The 18,793-nt window shown below is 46.6% G+C and overlaps 1 protein-coding gene across 1 annotated transcript in view; it reads left to right on the top strand.

Annotated features, from left to right (window-relative positions):
• The window catches only part of ptprt (protein tyrosine phosphatase receptor type T), a gene marked incomplete at its 5' end in the record, with an annotated part of 187,609 nt that overhangs the window by 139,309 nt on the left and 29,507 nt on the right, over positions 1–18,793 (top strand). The window contains 4 exons of the mRNA XM_031878470.1: positions 1,238–1,330; positions 1,872–1,966; positions 4,639–4,726; positions 11,780–11,856. Of these exons, the coding sequence (XP_031734330.1) occupies positions 1,238–1,330; positions 1,872–1,966; positions 4,639–4,726; positions 11,780–11,856 (353 nt within the window). The remainder of the gene's footprint in view (positions 1–1,237; positions 1,331–1,871; positions 1,967–4,638; positions 4,727–11,779; positions 11,857–18,793) is intronic.

The raw sequence follows: 18,793 nt of genomic DNA, 5'->3' as shown, positions 1-18,793 counted from the left end.
TTGAGAGCTTTGCCTTCCGGCTCAGCTCCCTCTTCACCAAGACGGTCGGTGCAGCGCCTGCTTTACTGCTGCAGCTGCACCGATCCGTCTATCGATCTCCCGCTCCATCTTACCCTCACTCGTGAACAAGACCCCGAGATACTTAAACTCCTTCGCTTGAGGTAGGCACTCCCTCCCCACCTGGAGGGAGCAATCCACCGGTTTCCGGCAGAGCACCATGGCCTCAGATTTGGAGGTGCTAACTCTCATCCCCGCCACTTCACACTCGGCTGCAAACCGCCCCAGTGAATGCTGGAGGTCACGATCCGAGGAGGCTAACAGGACCACATCATCTGCAAACAGCAGAGAGGCGATCCCGAAACCCCCGAACCTGACGTTCTCCGCCCCCAGGCTGCGCCTAGATATCCTGTCCATGAAAGTCACGAACAGGACCGGAGACAAAGGGCAGCCCTGGCGGAGGCCAACATCCACCGGGAACGTGTCTGACTTATTGCCGAGAATGCGGACACAGCTCCTACTGCAGTCGTACAGAGACCGGATGTAATGGGTCCGGCACCCCATACTCCCGCAGCACCCCCCACAAGAACCCCCGAGGGACCCGGTCGAAAGCCTTCTCCAAGTCCACAAAGCACAAGTAGACTGGTTGGGAAAACTCCCAGAACCCCTCCAGTAGTCTTGCGAGGGTAAAGAGCTGGTCCACTGTTCCACGGCCGGGACGGAATCCGCTTATCCGATTATTTCATGAAATATTTTTCTGAAATGAACGTGTCTATTTGTCCTTTACTTTGACTTATTGTGTCCTCCCTCTGGTGGTCACAGTGTTTCTGTCCACATGGAATCAGAGTGTTTTGGATTTGGCTCTACAGACATTTTCAGTGGCTGAGAAACAACAAGTGACCTAAAGAGACGATAAGTGATGGAAACAAATAAACCTTCTTCTTCTTCTTCTTCTTCTTCTTCCTGCATCTTGGGTTGTATTATTGTCTTCCTTCGTCATTCCTTCTTCTGTCCACACTTACATTCATCCTGTTCAACGTCAGGCCCACCAATCACAGTTTAGGGAGTTAAGTGACCATTTAACTCGGCGTCCCATTTTCTCTCACCGGTGTCTCCGTACAGTCCACAGTGTGTGTGTGTGTGCAGTCCACATACTGAATGTGTGTGTGGGGGTTGTCATAGACCGGAGGTCTGTTGTCATGGTAACACCGTCTCTCTCTCTCTCTCTCTCTATCAACAGACAGCAGCCAGCCGTCTCTCGCCCAGCCCTCTCTCACCCTGCAGAGCTTCCCCTATGGAGGCTGTGAGTCTGTGGAGCTCTCCTACCAGAGTGGTATGTGCACCAACCAGCTCGCTGTAGTGAGTGAGCCAGTAAGCTAACTAGGCATTTAGATAGTCAGCCATGCAGGAAGTTGCAAGTCAAGTGTTTTCCACGAATCTGTTAGTAAGGAGCTAATATCACCGTCTGCTGAAGATCTCTCATCATGCAACTGAACCTGTTTTCTAATAGAAAAGTGATCATTCACAGTTTGAAGCAGTTCATTGATCTCACAGCACAGGCTGGTGGTTGGGTTGGTTAGTTAGCACACACCTTTAGCTACTTTAGTACGTCATGTTGCCAGTTACCATTAGATACGTAGCTATAATGATAGCCATTTGGTCATTAAAGTGAAAGGTAATAAATGAGGGGCTTATTAACATTCACTTTGCTATGTTATCTAGTTCAATCATAGAGCATAAGTTGGTTATTTCAGACTGATTAGAAATCATTTTAAGATCCTTTTATTTCATCTCTCCCTCCCACATACTGTCTCTGCTTTAATATATTCACCTCCTTTTGTCTCTTTCTCTGTAAAATGTTTGTGTTCCTGCAGGTCAGTTCCAGCCAGCGATTCGAGTGGCAGACCTCCTCCAACACATCACCCAGATGAAATGTGGCCAGGGCTATGGCTTCAAGGAGGAGTACGAGGTGATTAACGTTAGACAAACACACAAAGAGGGCAACAATAGGAAGACATCACAGCAGCTGTTAGTTCGGCCAAAGCTCCAGAGAATAAATAGAATGACATGTGTGAGTGGCCCCTGAATGTTTCAAAGTCACGGCTGTAAAACAGTGCGTCAGAGAGAGAAGGACTTTCTTTTATGATGGATATGTGTGTCACACAGCCCAAAGATGTCTGTGGTTCATCATTGTGTCTTCACTGCGTCCATCACCCTGAACACACAGCAGCTAAAGGTCTGAAAGCCGGTTAAAAAGGTCTTTTATTGCAGTGACCTTTTTTAAAGTGATCATTGGCGTAAACGAGGTGCTTCTGCTGAGAGATGAGATGCTCTTTTGTTTTAAGCCGGCGTGTCACAAGTCAGTCAAATACTAAAGAGTGAGGATTGACATTGTTCCTGTAGAGGAATATTTGAGTGTTTCCAGATCCACAGATGATCGATTTTTAGGTTACAATCCAATACATCATTTGAAAATAAGACCAATAAATGACGGTATCGTCTCCGGCTTGGAGATTATTTCCCTTATTCTGTGAATGCTGCATCTGTATTTCCCTGTTGTCTCTCTCCAGTTGTGCAGTATTTGTGTGAATGAGAGAGATTGTAGGATTGGATTTGGTTTCATAAATCAATTATTAACTCTTTACCACATCAATATTCATGAGCAGTAAAACAAATGTTCTGTTCCTCCTCTTACTTTCTGTCTTTCTTGGTTCATAACATCACCAGATTTATTGAGTTGTCTGTCAGTGTTCATCAACTATCACTGCTCTCTTTGCTCCAATCTTTGTTTCACTCCAACTTTAATTCTCTCTCTCTCCCTTTCCTCCTGTTTCTTAACCCTTAATCCCATGTGTCTCTCTTCTTCAGCCTTCACCCCACTGCTCTCTCTTCTGTCTCTGCTAGGTCTGTTTGTTTAGAGCACAGTTTATCATTAACAGACATTTTTAGACTCATTCTCATTCAAGCTTTTTTGAGTTTAGGCCATAAGAGCTCTTTGTTGTAGTTAAGCTCACTTGAGTTAGAGTATAATGGCCTTCATACTTAATGGACACCAACGTTAAGGTGTCTCCTGCTGGACACAAATATCAGATTCAGATGTCCAACATATAGGAGTCCACAGTCGTCCATACTTTACTTTAGTTTGCACTTTAAGAACATCACACTGCTTTAACATTTAGAAAGGGTTGAAGAAACAACTCAGCTGTTGTTTCACCGTCAGTACATTGAAATGAAAATAACAGTTACTTCAGATAACATTCTGTGAAACTTTTTAAGCACATTTATTGTGTCAAACAAACTTGCTGTAATTCCTCCACGTTTCAATCTGGTTGAGAGCTTTTAAATTGATTTATTTGAGTAACTTTAAACCACTCGGTGTGTTTCTCTTCGTCTGTGTTTTATAGTTTTATTTAGACCCTCGATAATCTCAAAAACACCACAGAGAGGACAGACCAGGACTTTTATTAGCACTGTCTTCATTTTCTTTTCTTTTAGGTTCAGCCAACGCACACCTTATGCAACTGAACACACACACACACACGCACACACACACCATTACGCGTACAGAAACCTCCGACCTAAAATGGATAAAAACAATTTTCTGCCTATTTTTCAGAAATGAATGTAAGCAACAGAGAAAGTATAAACATACAGTATATGAACACACACACACACACACACACACACTCTCACACACACACACACACACACTCACACACACAAGCCCATATGCCACTTAAAAGGAATCCATTTTCTGCTTGATGGAGCAATACGTTTAGGTGTTTGTTTGTCACAGTGCATTTGTATAGTATAGTGTGTGTGTGCGTGTGTGACCTCCTCCAGTGTGATGGTTTGAAATGTCCGGCGACCTTTGAGAGTTGGTTTGTTGCCCTAACACACACACACACACACACACACACAGACACATATATTGTTATTATGTACACATATAGTATTATTTCAGTTCATTGTCAGACACTCACAACTACCTACTTTATAGATGAAAGAGTGAAGTATGAACACACACATGAACAATTAGTCCTTTCTGTTCCTGTCATCACAGCAGTAGAGAGAGGACAATCTGTCTTCTCTCCTTCAACAACATTCTCTTTCAGACCAAACCAACTCATCCAAACGTACCTGCATCTCTTCAGACATCCAGGAACACGTTGACTCCCACTGTTGCTCTCGCTGCTGGCTGCTTTTTATTTCAGAGTCGGAGCTCAAGCGCTTCACCTCTGCCAACAAAGTTGGATGGTTCTGTTTCCCTCCCAGCCTGTCGGAGTGTCCCAGAGTTACCTGGCCAAAGGATAGATCTCACCTGATTGGCATTGATGAATCTGGGATTTCTGCCATCTCAGTATTTGTTGCCATAACTTCAGTGTTCACATGCTGGAAGGTGTAACATGATGGACATTCAGTAAGGCCTTCCTTTTACCTTCTTAAGGTGAATCACATCTGCCTGTAAGCTCTGCCGTCTTCTGTTTCAGCAGCAACTCACTGCCCCAGCTGGCTCATTAAATAATCATAATTCATATTTATGTACCGGTTTAACTTCCCATGTGTCTGTGTACTAGTTCTGGTCATCAGGCCATATGTGCACCTCAATATAAAACTATTGTTGTGTTTACATGTGTTCAGGCTCTGGCAGAGGGACAGACGGCACCCTGGGAAACGGCCAAGAAGGATGAGAACCGCAACAAGAATCGCTATGGCAACATCATCGCTTGTGAGTACTGCAATGGCAAAGATGGAGTACTCATGTACTCATGCAGTACGTTCTGCTGAACATGAGTGTGGTTTGACTTAATCTGGCTCAGTTTCAACTTAAATTGGTCAGGTGAGGTTTGGTTTATGTTAGTCTGGGTTAGTTTAACCATTGGTTATATAAAACATGCTAAGGCACCAGGTGTACTGGTAAAGACACTGTCCTTCAGTTGGAGGACACAGGTCCAAACCGCTGTGCTGGTACCCATGTCCCCAGCTAAAGTGTCCCCAGCTAAAGTGTCTCCAGCTAAAGTGTCCCCAGCTAAACTGTCCCCAGCTATAGTGTCCCCAGCTAAAGTGTCTCCAGCTAAAGTGTCTCCAGCTAAAGTGTCTCCAGCTGAAGTGTCCCTCAGGAGAGTGTCCCTCAGGAGGTCCCTACTGACTCCCTACAGCTCCTGTTGGAGGAAACCTGCAGAGAGCCAGAAGCCAGGAGATCTGGGTTTGTGTGGAAGAATCAGTCGATGCTTTTACAAAACTGAAACTTAAATATTCTCACTACATCTGACAGTGAAACAATGTGTTTAGTAGAAAACAACATATAAATATGCATTTCTAATGAGAAACATCCTTTTTTAAACCCTCATTTCCTCAACTTCTGTAAGTCTGACGCAGGAACCCACCACGGCAGAAAAACTCTGGTTTTATTTCCATCCTGCTGATCAAAGCCTGCAGCCGACTTTCCTCCAAAATGAAGCTTAATTTTGGAGGAAAGCCAGGCTGCTGTAATGAAGTGTGTGCGTGTCTCCATTTGCATGTGAATGTGACTCTGTGTCATGTGTCAAGTGTTTGCTATGATATTGTGGGCACTAATAATGTGTGTGTGTGTGTGTGTGTGTGTGTGTGTCCACAGCGAGAGTTGAGATGTTAATGCAAACACGCTCCACTAACCTGAGGCTTTAAAATGAAACATTGCTCTGAAGGAAATAGCCTGTCAAGAACTCGATAGCCAACAGGAATTATGATAAATGTGCTATTAGTATAAATCCTTTAATTACAAGGTCCTGGTAATGGAAACTGTCCATCTTGCTTGCTGTTATTGTACAAAGCCTCATTTTCTTGAGAAAATGTTTTAAAAGGCTCCGAGGGAAATGACTTCGTGTGCTGTCTTTATTAGAACAAAGAAAAGTGTATATATATATACAGTATATATATATATATGTATATATATATATATATATACTTAAGGTTAACGACACAAAGAGCAAAGACCTCAGAACAAGCTGCCTCACAAAGAGGATCAATAGTCTCTTAGACACAATGTATAGTTCACCACCAAGTCTCTGATTCAATCATATTCATTATTGTTGAAAATGATGAACATATACTCCACTTAACAGAATAGACATGAAACATCAGGATATTCTTCACTCTGTCTCCAGCAGTCCGTCTTTTTTACTTCTTAGTTTTCTGAACATCCAAAGCAGTAGAAGAAGAGAAGGGAGAAAAGCAGCAGGAAGGTTCACATGTGACAGAAGAGGAGCAAATGACATCTCCCCCTCTCCTCCTCTCCTCTCCTCCTCTCATCAAACCTCCTCTCCTTAAACCTCCTCTCATCTCATCAAACCTCCTCTCCTCTCCTCTCCTCTCCTCCTCTCATCAAACCTCCTCTCCTTAAACCTCCTCTCCTCCTCTCCTCTCATCAAACCTCCTCTCCTCTCCTCTCCTCTCCTCCTCTCATCAAACCTCCTCTCCTCCTCTCCTCTCCTCCTCTCATCAAACCTCCTCTCCTTAAACCTCCTCTCCTCCTCTCCTCTCATCAAACCTCCTCTCCTCTCCTCTCCTCCTCTCATCAAACCTCCTCTCCTTAAACCTCCTCTCCTCTCCTCCTCATCAAACCTCCTCTCCTTCTCTCCTCCTCTCATCAAACCTCCTCTCCTTCTCTCCTCCTCTCCTTAAACCTCCTCTCCTTAAACCTCCTCTCCTTCTCTCCTCTCATCAAACCTCCTCTCCCTAAACCTCCTCTCCTTCTCTCCTCCTCTCCTCCTCTCATCAAACCTCCTCTCCTTAAACCTCCTCTCCTCTCCTCCTCTCCTTAAACCTACATCTACAATCATATTTTAGTTTTTCCCTCTTTTTTCCTCCCTTTTCTCCCTTCCTGTTCTTTTTTAATGTTTCTTCTGCTCCATCTGCTCTCCCCTCACTATCCTCACCTCTTCTTCATCTCATCTTTTATTTTCTCTGCTCATCTCAACTCTCCTCTCATTTCTGTGAATGTGTAATCTCTATTCTACTTTAAATCCCTTTCTTAGATCATATTGTATTCTGTCTCTTCCTCTCTCCTCTTTTAAATACCTTCTCACCTTTCCTTTCTTTCTTTCCTCTCCATCCATCCTGTCTGATTAACTATCTGTGTTGAGGCAAAGCTCAGTAGTGTTTCCTCATTACAGGTATCTGTCTGCTTCTATTTCCTCCTCCATGTCCTCCCTGTCCTCCCTCTCCCCCCTCCTCCTCCTCCTCCTCACTTGTTCTTGTTTCTTCTCCTTCTCTGCCAGCAGTTCATTTATATTTCAATAAAATAAACAGATTCATTGGTGAGCATTCACGCGTGTGCATAATTAGGGTGTGTGTGTGTGTGATGAAGGAGCACTAAGGTGAAGAGGAGGGGGTGTGTTGAAGTGTGTGTGGTCATATGGTTGTTGTTATATAGGTCTTCATTTATACTCCTACACAAGTGTGTGTGTGCGTGTGTGTGCGTGTGTTGTGTACCACTTTGATGTGTTTTCATTTAGTAAAGATGAGATGTGTGTGTCACTTTCACTTTCCCATTTTCAACATTTTTCACCGTTTAGAAACAACACGTTTTAGTTTAATCTGAAATGATTCCATAAACTGTATTTAATTAAAACAAAGACAACTTCTGAAGAGGAGTTCGAAGACGAGTTCGAAGAGGAGTTTAAAGAGGAGTTTAAAGAGGAGTTTGAAGAAGACGAGTTCGAAGACGAGTTTAAAGAGGAGTTTAAAAAGGAGTTTACAAGGGAGTTTGAAGACGAGTTCGAAGAGGAGTTTAAAAAGGAGTTTAAGAGGAGGTTATAGAGGAGTTCGAAGAGGAGTTTGAAGACGAGTTTAAGAAGGAGTTTAAACAGGATTTTGAAGATGAGTTCGAAAACGAGTTTAAAGAGGAGTTTGAAGACAAGTTTAAGAAGGAGTTTAAATAGGAGTTTAAGGAGGAGTTTAAAGAGGAGTTTAAAAAGGAGTTTAAGAAGGAGTTTAAGGAGTTTAAAAAGGAGTTTGGAGAGGAGTTTGAAGACGAGTTTAAAGATGAGTTTGAAGTGGAGTTTAAAGAAGAGTTTAAAGAGGAGTTTGAAGATGAGTTGAAAGAGGAATTTGAAGATGAGTTGAAAGAGGAGTTTGAAGTGGAGTTTGAAGATGAGTTTAAAAAGGAGTTTAAGAGGAGGTTATAGAGGAGTTCGAAGAGGAGTTTGAAGACGAGTTCGAAGACGAGTTTGAAGACAAGTTTAAAGACGAGTTTAAAGAGGAGTTTAAAAAGGAGTTTAAGAGGAGTTTGAAGAAGACGAGTTCAAAGAGGAGTTTAAAAAGGAGTTTAAAAGGGAGTTTGAAGACGAGTTTGAAGACGAGTTTGAAGACAAGTTTAAAGACGAGTTTAAAGACGAGTTTAAAGAGGAGTTTAAAAAGGAGTTTAAAAAGGAGGTTATAGAGGAGTTCGAAGAGGAGTTTGAAGACGAGTTTTAGAAGGAGTTTAAATAGGATCTTGAAGACGAGTTCGGAAACGAGTTTAAAGACAAGTTTAAAGAGGAGTTTGAAGACGAGTTCAAAGACGAGTTTAAAAAGGAGTTTAAGAAGGAGTTTAAAGAGGACTTTAAGGAGGAGTTTAAGAAGGAGTTTAAGAAGGAGTTTAAAAAGGAGTTTGGAGAGGAGTTTGAAGACGAGTTTAAAGATGAGTTTGAAGTGGAGTTTAAAGAAGAGTTTAAAGAGGAGTTTGAAGATGAGTTGAAAGGAATTTGAAGATGAGTTGAAAGAGGAGTTTGAAGTGGAGTTTGAAGATGAGTTTAAAAAGGAGTTTAAGAGGAGGTTATAGAGGAGTTCGAAGAGGAGTTTGAAGACGAGTTTGAAGTGGAGTTTAAAGAAGAGTTTAAAGAGGAGTTTGAAGATGAGTTGAAAGAGGAATTTGAAGACGAGTTTCAAGTGGAGTTTGGAGAGGAGTTTGAAGACAAGTTTAAAGAGGAGTTTGAAGTGGAGTTTGAAGATGACTTTAAAGACGAGTTTAAAGAGGAGTTTAAAGAGGAGTTTGAAGAGGAGTTTGAAGAGGAGTGTAAAGACGAGTTCAGAGACGAGTTCGAAGACGAGTTTAAAGACGAGTTTAAAAAAGAGTTTAAAAAGGAGTTTAAAGAGGAGTTTAAAGAGGAGTTTGAAGAAGACGAGTTTGAAGACGAGTTTAAAGATGAGTTTAAAGAGGAGTTTGAAGACGAGTTTAAAGAGGAATTTGAAGACAAGTTTAAAGAGGAGTTTGAAGTGGAGTTTAAAGACGAGTTTGAAGTGGAGTTTAAAGAGGAGTTTGGAGAGGAGTTTGAAGAGGAGTTTGAAGAGGAGTTTGGAGAGGAGTTTGGAAGACGAGTTGGGAGACGAGTTTGGAGAGGAGTTTAAAGAGGAGTTTGGAGAGCAGTTTGGAGAGGAGTTTGGAGAGGAGTTTGAAGAGGAGTTTGGAGAGGAGTTTGGAGAGGAGTTTAAAGAGGGGTTTGGAGAGGAGTTTGGAGACGAGTTTAAAGAGGAGCTTAAAGATGAGTTTGGAGACGAGTTTGGAGACGAGTTTAAAGAGGAGTTTAAAGAGTTTAAAATGAACTCAGCAGTGTTTCATTCTATCAGGGACATTTTAAAGATGAGGTTAATTAAGACTCAAATTAAGTTTCTTTTCTCGGATATCGAACCTTTGACTTCTTCAAACTGATTATTTTAGTGGACAAGAAACTGGTTTCTTTATTGAACAGAATATATTTCTCTCAGACACATGCTATTTTAATATAATGAAGTAATCTCATTGTAAAGAGTCTAGATTACCTTCACCCCCTCTGAACTTTTACCAAGAATAACCTTCCTCCTCAGATATAGAGACTCGCACTTTACTGTTTCAGGAGCTGAACGTTTTCTTTCCTCAAACTGAGGAATATAAGTTGAATAATATATAATTGGTGAGAAGGTTAGAGATTCAAAGCTGTAGGACTTTTCTTCTTTATCATACAGAGACAAGAAGAGACATGAGAGCTCTGTGATTTCCTGATTGATGAGTGTGTCACTTAGTGAACGTCTGTATCGTTGATTCATTGGTTGTTTGATCGAACTTTAAAATGACTTGAACAGAACTCGAGGTCAAACTGTGCTTCATGATCGTTTCTCTCCTTCATCTCTTTTTCTCCACACTTCTGTCAAACAGCTGGAAAAAGCTCGCTGAGGTGTGTGTGTGTGTTTGTGTGTGTGTGTGAGAGTGTGTTTGACACATCAGCTGCAGGGAGCTCTGCTCTTAATAGGCTATTACACACTGCAACACACACACACATAGTAGCTGACACTGGAACCCACACACATCACTTGAACATTAAAACACACATCTTAAAGATTTCCCAGAAAATATGAGCAAGTCAAGAACGCACACTTTAACACACTTACACACTACTCAATCTCTCTCTCATAGACACACACACACACACACACACAATTACACTCAATCACACATGCTATTAAATCCCATGATGCCTGGAGCCGCGCTGACAGCAGCGAGTTGCCGTGAGTGAGTTGAGCTCCAGAGGGAGTTAACTGATTAACTATATCTGTGACAGACTCAATCCATGCTTAGTGCAGACTGGCGAAGGAGGCAAGGAGAGCAGGAGGAGGAGGAGCTGAGAGGAGCTGACAGGGAACGAGCGGAGAGAGGAGCTGAGGGGGAAGGAGGGGAGAGAGGAGCTGTGAAGGAAGAAGGGGAGAGAGGAGCTGAGGGGGAAGGAGGGGAGAGAGGAGCTGAAACAGGGATCCCGACAGAGCGTTGAAGTCCCGCAGGAGAACTATGGAGTCGGCAGGCGGCGTCCTTTCCAGGACCCCTCCCACCGACTCCAAGAAGGCCGGATACTCCAAACTGCTGTTTGGTGCATAAGCACAAACCACAGTCAGAGCCTTGCTCCCCACAACCCGTATGCGCATGGAGGCGACCCTCTTGTTCTCCAGGAAGAACACCAACACAGCGGTGCTCAGCCGGGGGCGCGTGAGTCTCCCCACTCCCACCCGGCACCTCTCACCCTGGGGAACTCCAGAAAAGGACAAAGTCCAACCCCTCTCCAGGACCTTGCTTCCAGAGCCAGTGCTGTGTGTGGTGGTGAGTCCAATTATATCTAGCTGGTATCGCTCCACCTCCTGCACCAGAATCCGGCTCTTTCCCTGCTAGTGAGGTGACGTTGCACGTCCCTAGAGCTAGTATATGCTGCCCGCGATCGGCTCGCCCAGGCCCCCAGCCCGGCCCGCCGCCTGGTCTGCATTGCACTCGACCCCGATGCTTGTCCCTGCGTGTGGTGGGTCAACAGAGTGGGTGCTCCATGTTGTTTCTTTTGGCTGAGCCCGACCGGGCCCCATGGGCGAAGGCCCGGTTATCAGACCCTCGCCGACGAGCTTCCCTCCTGGGTCTGGCTCCGGGAGGGTGCCCCGCTTTTCTTTTTTTTTTTTTTCCAATGTATAATGATATATTTTATGTAGCAGTTACATAAACCGAGTACAAAGAGAATAACTGAAAAGAGGAATGAGAACAAAGCTTTATCATATTTCAAAGTGACATGCTTTTATTTGCCACTGACAGAGGATTTTCATGATTCATGATGTGCATGACTACAGATGGCTAGGTAGGTATACATGGCTCATTTAAGGAATTTTAACAAACAACAAGGGCTGTCATATTTCTGGTTTAGACGGCCACCTAACTTTGGGCCTAGTTGGTTTCCCATCTAGTCAGTTAGCTGCTCCGATCTGTGAGTAAATGTAACTTTAGGCCCGTTGTATTTTGTGCTATCTGACCCCACAGACGATCACACAAGAGTCCGACTGCAGCTGCTGGACGGAGACCCCCACTCTGACTACATCAACGCTAATTATATTGACGTGAGTGCACACACACACACAGATTTGTTCTTTAGTGTTGTTCACTTGTGATGGACTGGAGAGTTTAATTTGCCAGCACCTAACCCTGACCATCACAACTGCATGCTTCAACCCTACTCTAATCATATAGTAAACTCTACTCTACCTTTAAGTTAAAAATTGAAAATATCTCCTCACTTTCCCAAAATGTTCTAATGTTTAAAAATCTCTCTTTGGAGGTCTACAACTGTAATTGGTCTTTGTAAAGAGAGGGGTCGCCTACAATCTTTCGTGCCCGCCTCAGGGTCCTGGAGGCAAGCAAGTCGTGGAGGGACGGTAGATTACAGCCAATCACCCTCTCGGCAGACTGAATGATACGCCGCAGTCAATTTAATCTCTCACTCACAGCTGACTGTTATAACAATAGTCTTAATGAATTTGGTACATAATGCTTATTTTCTTCAGAAAAAAAATTAATAATCAAACCGAAACCCTACATCCCTTCAGTGAAGATAACGGCATACTTATAGAATAAAGTGAATAAAGTGATAGGTGTTTTCATCTCAACAAGGTTAAATGTCTCATAGGGAGGTTTTTTGGAGAAGAGAGGTTTACAGGGACGGAGGGGATAATCATTTGTTGGAGAGTCTTCTCTTTTTATCTGCCCCGTTGTTAGACAACTAAGATCCCCTCTATTATTTAATTTGATGCCGATTCGGAAAATGACCTTGATTTATGCTTCTTAAAGGAGTGGAGGGGCTGGAGAGAGAGACGGTACGAAGTGGGATGGGAGAAGGAAACTGGGGAGAGGAGGAGGAAGAGGAGAAACTTATAGATGGATTCAATTTAAATCAATTTATTTGATTAGCCCAATATCCCGAATTGCAAATGTGCCTCAGAGGGCTTTACAATCTGTACAGCATATGACATCTTTCTTCTGTCCATGGATCCTCGCATTGGGAAAGGAAAATCTCCCCCCCAAAAGAACTGTAAACGGGGAAAGTAAAGGAAGAAACCTCAGGGAGAGCAACATAGGAGGGATCCCTTTCTCAGGATGGACAGAAGTACTATAGATATCATATGTAGAGAATGAACAATATATTAGAATTACAACATAGTCAATCTGTTATGATGTGGTGTGTTCATGGACCCAAATGCAGACTCAGGACAGCAGAGTTCTATTTCAAAACCAAGATTATTTATTTCTCTCAGTCAGGGGAAAAAAACAGGAAATAGATAAAGTCAATAGGAGGCGTCTCCACACGCTCCGCACGGGTCCAAGCCGGAAAGTGGCTAATCTTTCAGAGCGGCAAACGAAGCCGATAGGAAAACAGTCACACGTCAACACGGAGGCACGTCCTCGCGCTCCGCTTGGATCCTAGACAGAAAGTGGCTAGTCCGTGTCCGCGGCTGGCAGGCAGGCTGGATCGACTGTGTGATACCCGGGGCTCGACACAGGATCGCCAAGACCTCACAGTTGATCTCTGAGGAACTAACTGGAAGGCTTCTTCGTGCAGGTGAAATCCCGAGGCTCGACACTGGACGGTAGGCAAGTTGAAAACAAAACGGATCGTTAGTAGCACATCTTCAAAGAGTGAAAAAACGGACAACTCGCGGGTCGGAATACCAGGTAGGTAAACGGACGGACTGACAACTGGAATGAGAGTGATCGGACTATTTATGTCAGCTGGAGATGATCACAGGAGATGAGGCACAGCTGTGCCTACGGAGAGAGGCATGGCAGTGGGCAGGACACTACTGAGGGAAATACACCAGAGTTAGACATAAATCCTCACAGTACCCCCCCCTCAACGGGAGCCTCCCTACTTATCAGGGTGTAGGCGATAGTATGTGCGGAGTAGCTCCGGATCCATAATCTGGGAGCGAGGAACCCAGCATCGTTCTTCCGCACCATACCCCACCCAATCAACGAGGTATTGGTAACCCCTACCTCGTCGGCGGACATCCAGGAGACGGTCGACCGTGTAAACCGGACCACCTTCGATGAGTCGGGGGGGTGGAGGGGGTTCGGCTGGAGGGTTCAGAGGACTGGAGTGTACGGGCTTGAGAAGAGACACATGGAAAACAGGGTGGATTCTCATGGATTGCGGGAGCTTGAGCTTGACCGTGACTGGGTTGATAACGGAGACGATGGGGAACGGGCCAATGTATCTGGGGGAGAGTTTCTTGGATTCTGTGCGTAGGGGTATGTCCTTGGTGGAAAGCCAGACCTGTTGACCGGGAAGATAGGTGGGTGCGGGTGTGCGGTGGCGATCAGCCAGACGCTTGTTTTGTTCGGAAGAACGAAGTAGGGCGGCACGAGTCTCTCTCCAGACTCTTCTGCATCGGCGAAGAATCTCGACCTCTTGGCTGGGTAGAAGGGGAGGTTGGTAGCCAATGGAGGCCTCGAAGGGGGAGAGACCCGTTGCCGTGGCGGTATGGCTGTTGTGTGCATACTCTATCCAGGCCAGGTGACGACTCCAGGAACATGGATTTGACACCGCTACGCATCGGAGCATGGCTTCTAGCTCCTGGTTAAGCCTCTCGGTCTGCCCATTGGTCTGGGGGTGAAAGCCGGAGGAGAGGCTAGCGGTGGCACCGAGGCTGCGGCAGCACGCCTTCCAAACTTGGGAGGAGAACTGAGGACCCCGATCAGAAACAATGTCCATAGGGATGCCGTGGAGTCTAAAGACATGTTGAACCAACAAGTCTGCAGTCTCGCGGGCCAATGGGAGCTTGGGAAGGGGAATAAAGTGAGCCGCCTTGGAAAACCGGTCCACGATGGTCAGGATGACCGTGTTGCTCTCGGAGGGGGGAAATCCGGTGACGAAGTCCAATGCCATATGCGACCAAGGCCTGTGGGGAACAGGCAGAGGTCGTAATAGTCCGACAGGGGGTCTGTGTGAGGTTTTGTTGCGCGCACAGGTGGTACAGGCTAAGATGTAAGCTCGGGTGTCATTGTCCAAAGATGGCCACCAGAAGGAGCGCCGGAGCCAGTTGATTGTACGTCTTATCCCAGGGTGGCCGGAGAGTCGGGAGTCATGAGGACCACCTCCTGGGTCTGGCTGGGTCTGCTGAGCCTCCCGCACTGCAGACTCTATCGCCCAGGTGAGAACACCTAGGACACAGGCGGGTGGAACAATTGTGTCAAGAGCTGGGTCAGCCTCGTCTGGGGAAAACTGACGAGAGAGGGCGTCGGGCTTGATGTTCTTACTTCCTGGGCGGTAGGTGATGGTGAAACTGCGAAGTTGAAACGGGTAAAGAACAGAGCCCAACAGGCTTGGCGGGAGTTCAGTCGCCGGGCAGAATGGATGTATTCAAGATTTCGGTGGTCGGTCCACACAATGGGTGTGACTGACCCCTCCAACCAATGTCTCCATTCCTCCAGAGCCAGCTTGACGGCCAGTAACTCCCAGTTGCCCACGTCATAGTTCCGCTCGGCCAGGGAAAGGCGTCGAGAGAAAAAAAGCACACCGGCGGAGCTTAGAGTCAGTGGTTGAGCGTTGTGATAATACTGCTCCTACTCCGGTGTCGGAGGCGTCCACCTCGACCACGAACTGGTGGCTTTCATCCGGCTGTACTAGGATGGGGGCTGATGTGAATCGTTCCTTGAGGGTGTTAAACGCCCGGTTGGCCTCGGGTGACCAAGAAAAATCCACTTTAGAGGAGGTGAGTCTGGTTAGGGGTGACGCCGTCTGACTAGTTCCGAATGAACCGGTGTAAGAAGTTTGCAAAGCCTAGGAACTGCTGGAGCTTCTTCCGGTTAGAGGGGACTGGCCACTCGGTAACCGCTTTAACCTTTTCCGGGTCCTTGCGAATTTGACCCTCCTCAATGATGAAACCAAGAAACTGTACGGAGGTGACATGGAATTCACATTTCTCGGCTTTGATGAAGAGTAAGCGCTGAAGGACCTGACGGACATGGTGGCAATGTTCCTGTAGGTTCGAGGAGTAAATCAGAATGTCGTCGATGTAGACAAACACAAACCGGTTGAGAAAATCCCTGAGCATGTCATTCAACAAAGCCTGGAAAACGGCTGGTGCATTTGTAAGTCCGAATGGCATGACCAGGTATTCGAAATGTCCCAGGGGAGTGTTGAAAGTGGTCTTCCACTCGTCCCCCTCTCGTATCCAAACCAAGTGGTAGGCATTGCGGAGGTCTAGCTTGGTGAAAATCGTGGCACCGGGTAGGGATTCAAAAGCAGAGTTGAGTAGGGGTAGCGGGTACTTGTTCCGGGTGGTGATCTGGTTTAACCCTCTGTAGTCGATGCAAGGACGGAGACTCTTGTCCTTCTTGGCCACGAAGAAAAACCCCGCTCCTACCGGGGAGGATGACGGGCGGATAATTCCAGCAGTGAGGGAGTCTGTGATATAGGTCTCCATCGCCTCACGTTCCGGTCGGGAAAGGTTGTATAGTCGGCTGGAGGGCAGGGTGGCGCCAGGGAATATTTATATGGCGCAATCGTAGGGTCGGTGGGGTGGCAGGGAAAGGGCTCGTTCCTTGTTGAATGCCTCACTGAGATCAGCATACTCCAAGGGGACCGAGGTGAGATCAGTTCCGATAGTAGGGGTGTGGAGAGAAGAGGTCTGCCGGGGAATGGTGGACTTGAGGCACCTCGAAAGACATCTAGGGCTCCAACCGATGATTCCGTTTCCTGCCCAGTCTATCTGTGGGTTGTGGTCCCGGAGCCAGGGATGGCCCAGAAGCAGAGGCATCTGGGGCGTAGAGCAGATGTAAAAACGGATCTCGTGTTGGTGGTTTCCTGACACGAGCAGGGTAATAGGGCAAGTCAGGTGAGTGATATTGGTCAAGGGACTTCCATCCAGAGCGTTTGCCTGAAGAGGGCATTCCAACTCCTCCAAGGGAATCCCATGCGCGAAGGCCAAGGAGGAGTCCAAAAAACTCTGTTCTGCTCCGGAGTCAATGAGAGCAAAGACTGGTAGAACACCGGACGGCAGACATAACTTAGCTGGTAGTGTGAGACGGGACCTGAGACTGGGGAGTCGGGTGGAATCGCTCGCCAGTATTCCCACTCTTACTGGCGAGCCCTGTCTTTTGGTCGCACCGGGCAGACAGGGATACGGTGACCCGGCTCGCCGCAGTAGAGGCGGGCTCCGGAACAGATTCGTCGCTCCCTCTCTCCCTGAGACAGGTGGAACCGTCCCAACTGCATGGGCTCATCTTGATCCTCGGAGAAGGTGCCAGAGTGGGCGAGTGTTGGCGGCCTGGGCTGCGGCGGCGAGGCGGACCTGGGGACCGGCGACCGGAAGTGGTTACTGGCTGATGAACCGGTGCTGGGAACCTGTGGTTACGCTCTCTCCTACGTTCCTGCATCTGAGTATCCAGTCGAATGGTGAGAGCGATCAGGTCTTCTAGTGTCTTGGCCTCCTCCAGAACAGCAAGCTCGTCCTTTAATCCCTCCGACAGGCTGCTGAGAAAAAACCCCTTTAGCACCCTCTCCTCCCAACCAGACTCTGCGGCCAGGATACAAAAGTCAATAGAATGTTCAGCGGCGCTAGCAGAGCCCTGACGGAGGCGGAGGAGGTTCTGAACAGCATCCTGAGAGTATGTAGGGTGGTTGAAAGCTCTCTTGAACGCCTCCAGGTATTGTCCAAATGAAACCGTATCCAACGGGTTCTGGGTGAACCAGGCCTGGGCCCAGTCGAGAGCACGGCCATGTAGCAACCCGGTCAGATAGGCAATCTTAGAACTGTCCGATGCATACGTGCAGGGCTGTTGGTTGAACACAAACATCGTCTGGAGCAGGAAACCTCTACATCCCCTCATGTCTCCGTGGAAGGGTTCAGGAGACGGAACAAATGACTCACGGACCAGTTGCGCGTCCCCCGCCGTCTGATCTAGGGGGGAGGGGCGGGGCTGTGCGAGTCCCTGCACCATGCTGCCAATCTCAGCCACCTGAGACCCGATGGCTTGCTGCAATCCCCGCATATCATGCAGCAGATGGTGTTGCTGTCCCAGAAGAACGCCTTGGTTTGTGATCGCCACCTGCAGGGGATCTGCAGGTGGAGATCCTGCTGCGGCCGCTGGGTCCATAGTGTTGGTCAGTCCGTTCTGTTATGATGTGGTGTGTTCATGGACCCAAATGCAGACTCAGGACAGCAGAGTTCTATTTCAAAACCAAGATTATTTATTTCTCTGTCAGGGGAAAAAAACAGGAAATAGATAGTCAATAGGAGGCGTCTCCACGCGCTCCGCACGGGTCCAAGCCGGAAAGTGGCTAATCTTTCAGAGCGGCAGACGAAGCCAATAGGAAAACAGTCACACGTCAACACGGAGGCGCGTCCTCGCTCTCCGCTTGGATCCTAGCCGGGAAGTGTGTCGAGCCCCGGGTATCACACAGTCGATCCAGCCTGCCTGCCAGCTGCGGACGCGGACTAGGCAAAAACCCAAGGCTCGACACTGGATGGTAGGCAAGTTGAAAACAAAACGGATTGTTAGTAGCAGATCTTCAAAGAGTGAAAAAACGGACAACTCACGGGTTGGAATACCAGGTAGGTAAACGGACGGACTGACAACTGGAATGAGAGTGATCGGAGTATTTATGTCAGCTGGAGATGATCACCGGAGATAAGCATCAGCTGTGCCTACAGAGAGAGGCACGGCAGTGGGCGGGACTCGGGGGAGGACACTACTGAGGGAAATACACCAGAGTTAGACATAAATCCTCACACAATCCATATGACAAAAATGACAATTGTAATTAGAGTACAAAGACTCCCGGGAAGAAGACAAATTAGTAACATGCATTAATGGGACATGAATAGATACAGAAGGAGAGGAAAAGGAGGAGAGAGGAGTTCAGTTTATCGCAGGAAGTGCTGTAGCAGTCTAGGTCTATAGCAGCATAACTAGAGGTGGTTCTACGCAAACCTGAGCAAGCCCTTAGTACAAACCTGAGTCAGCCCTAACTATAAACCTGAACCAGCCCTAACTATA

The sequence above is a fragment of the Anarrhichthys ocellatus genome, unplaced genomic scaffold, assembly GCF_004355925.1.
Source record: "Anarrhichthys ocellatus isolate YVR2014 unplaced genomic scaffold, GSC_Weel_1.0 scaffold181, whole genome shotgun sequence".
Lineage (NCBI taxonomy): Eukaryota > Metazoa > Chordata > Actinopteri > Perciformes > Anarhichadidae > Anarrhichthys > Anarrhichthys ocellatus.
This window is presented reverse-complemented; position numbering and strand designations above follow the sequence as displayed.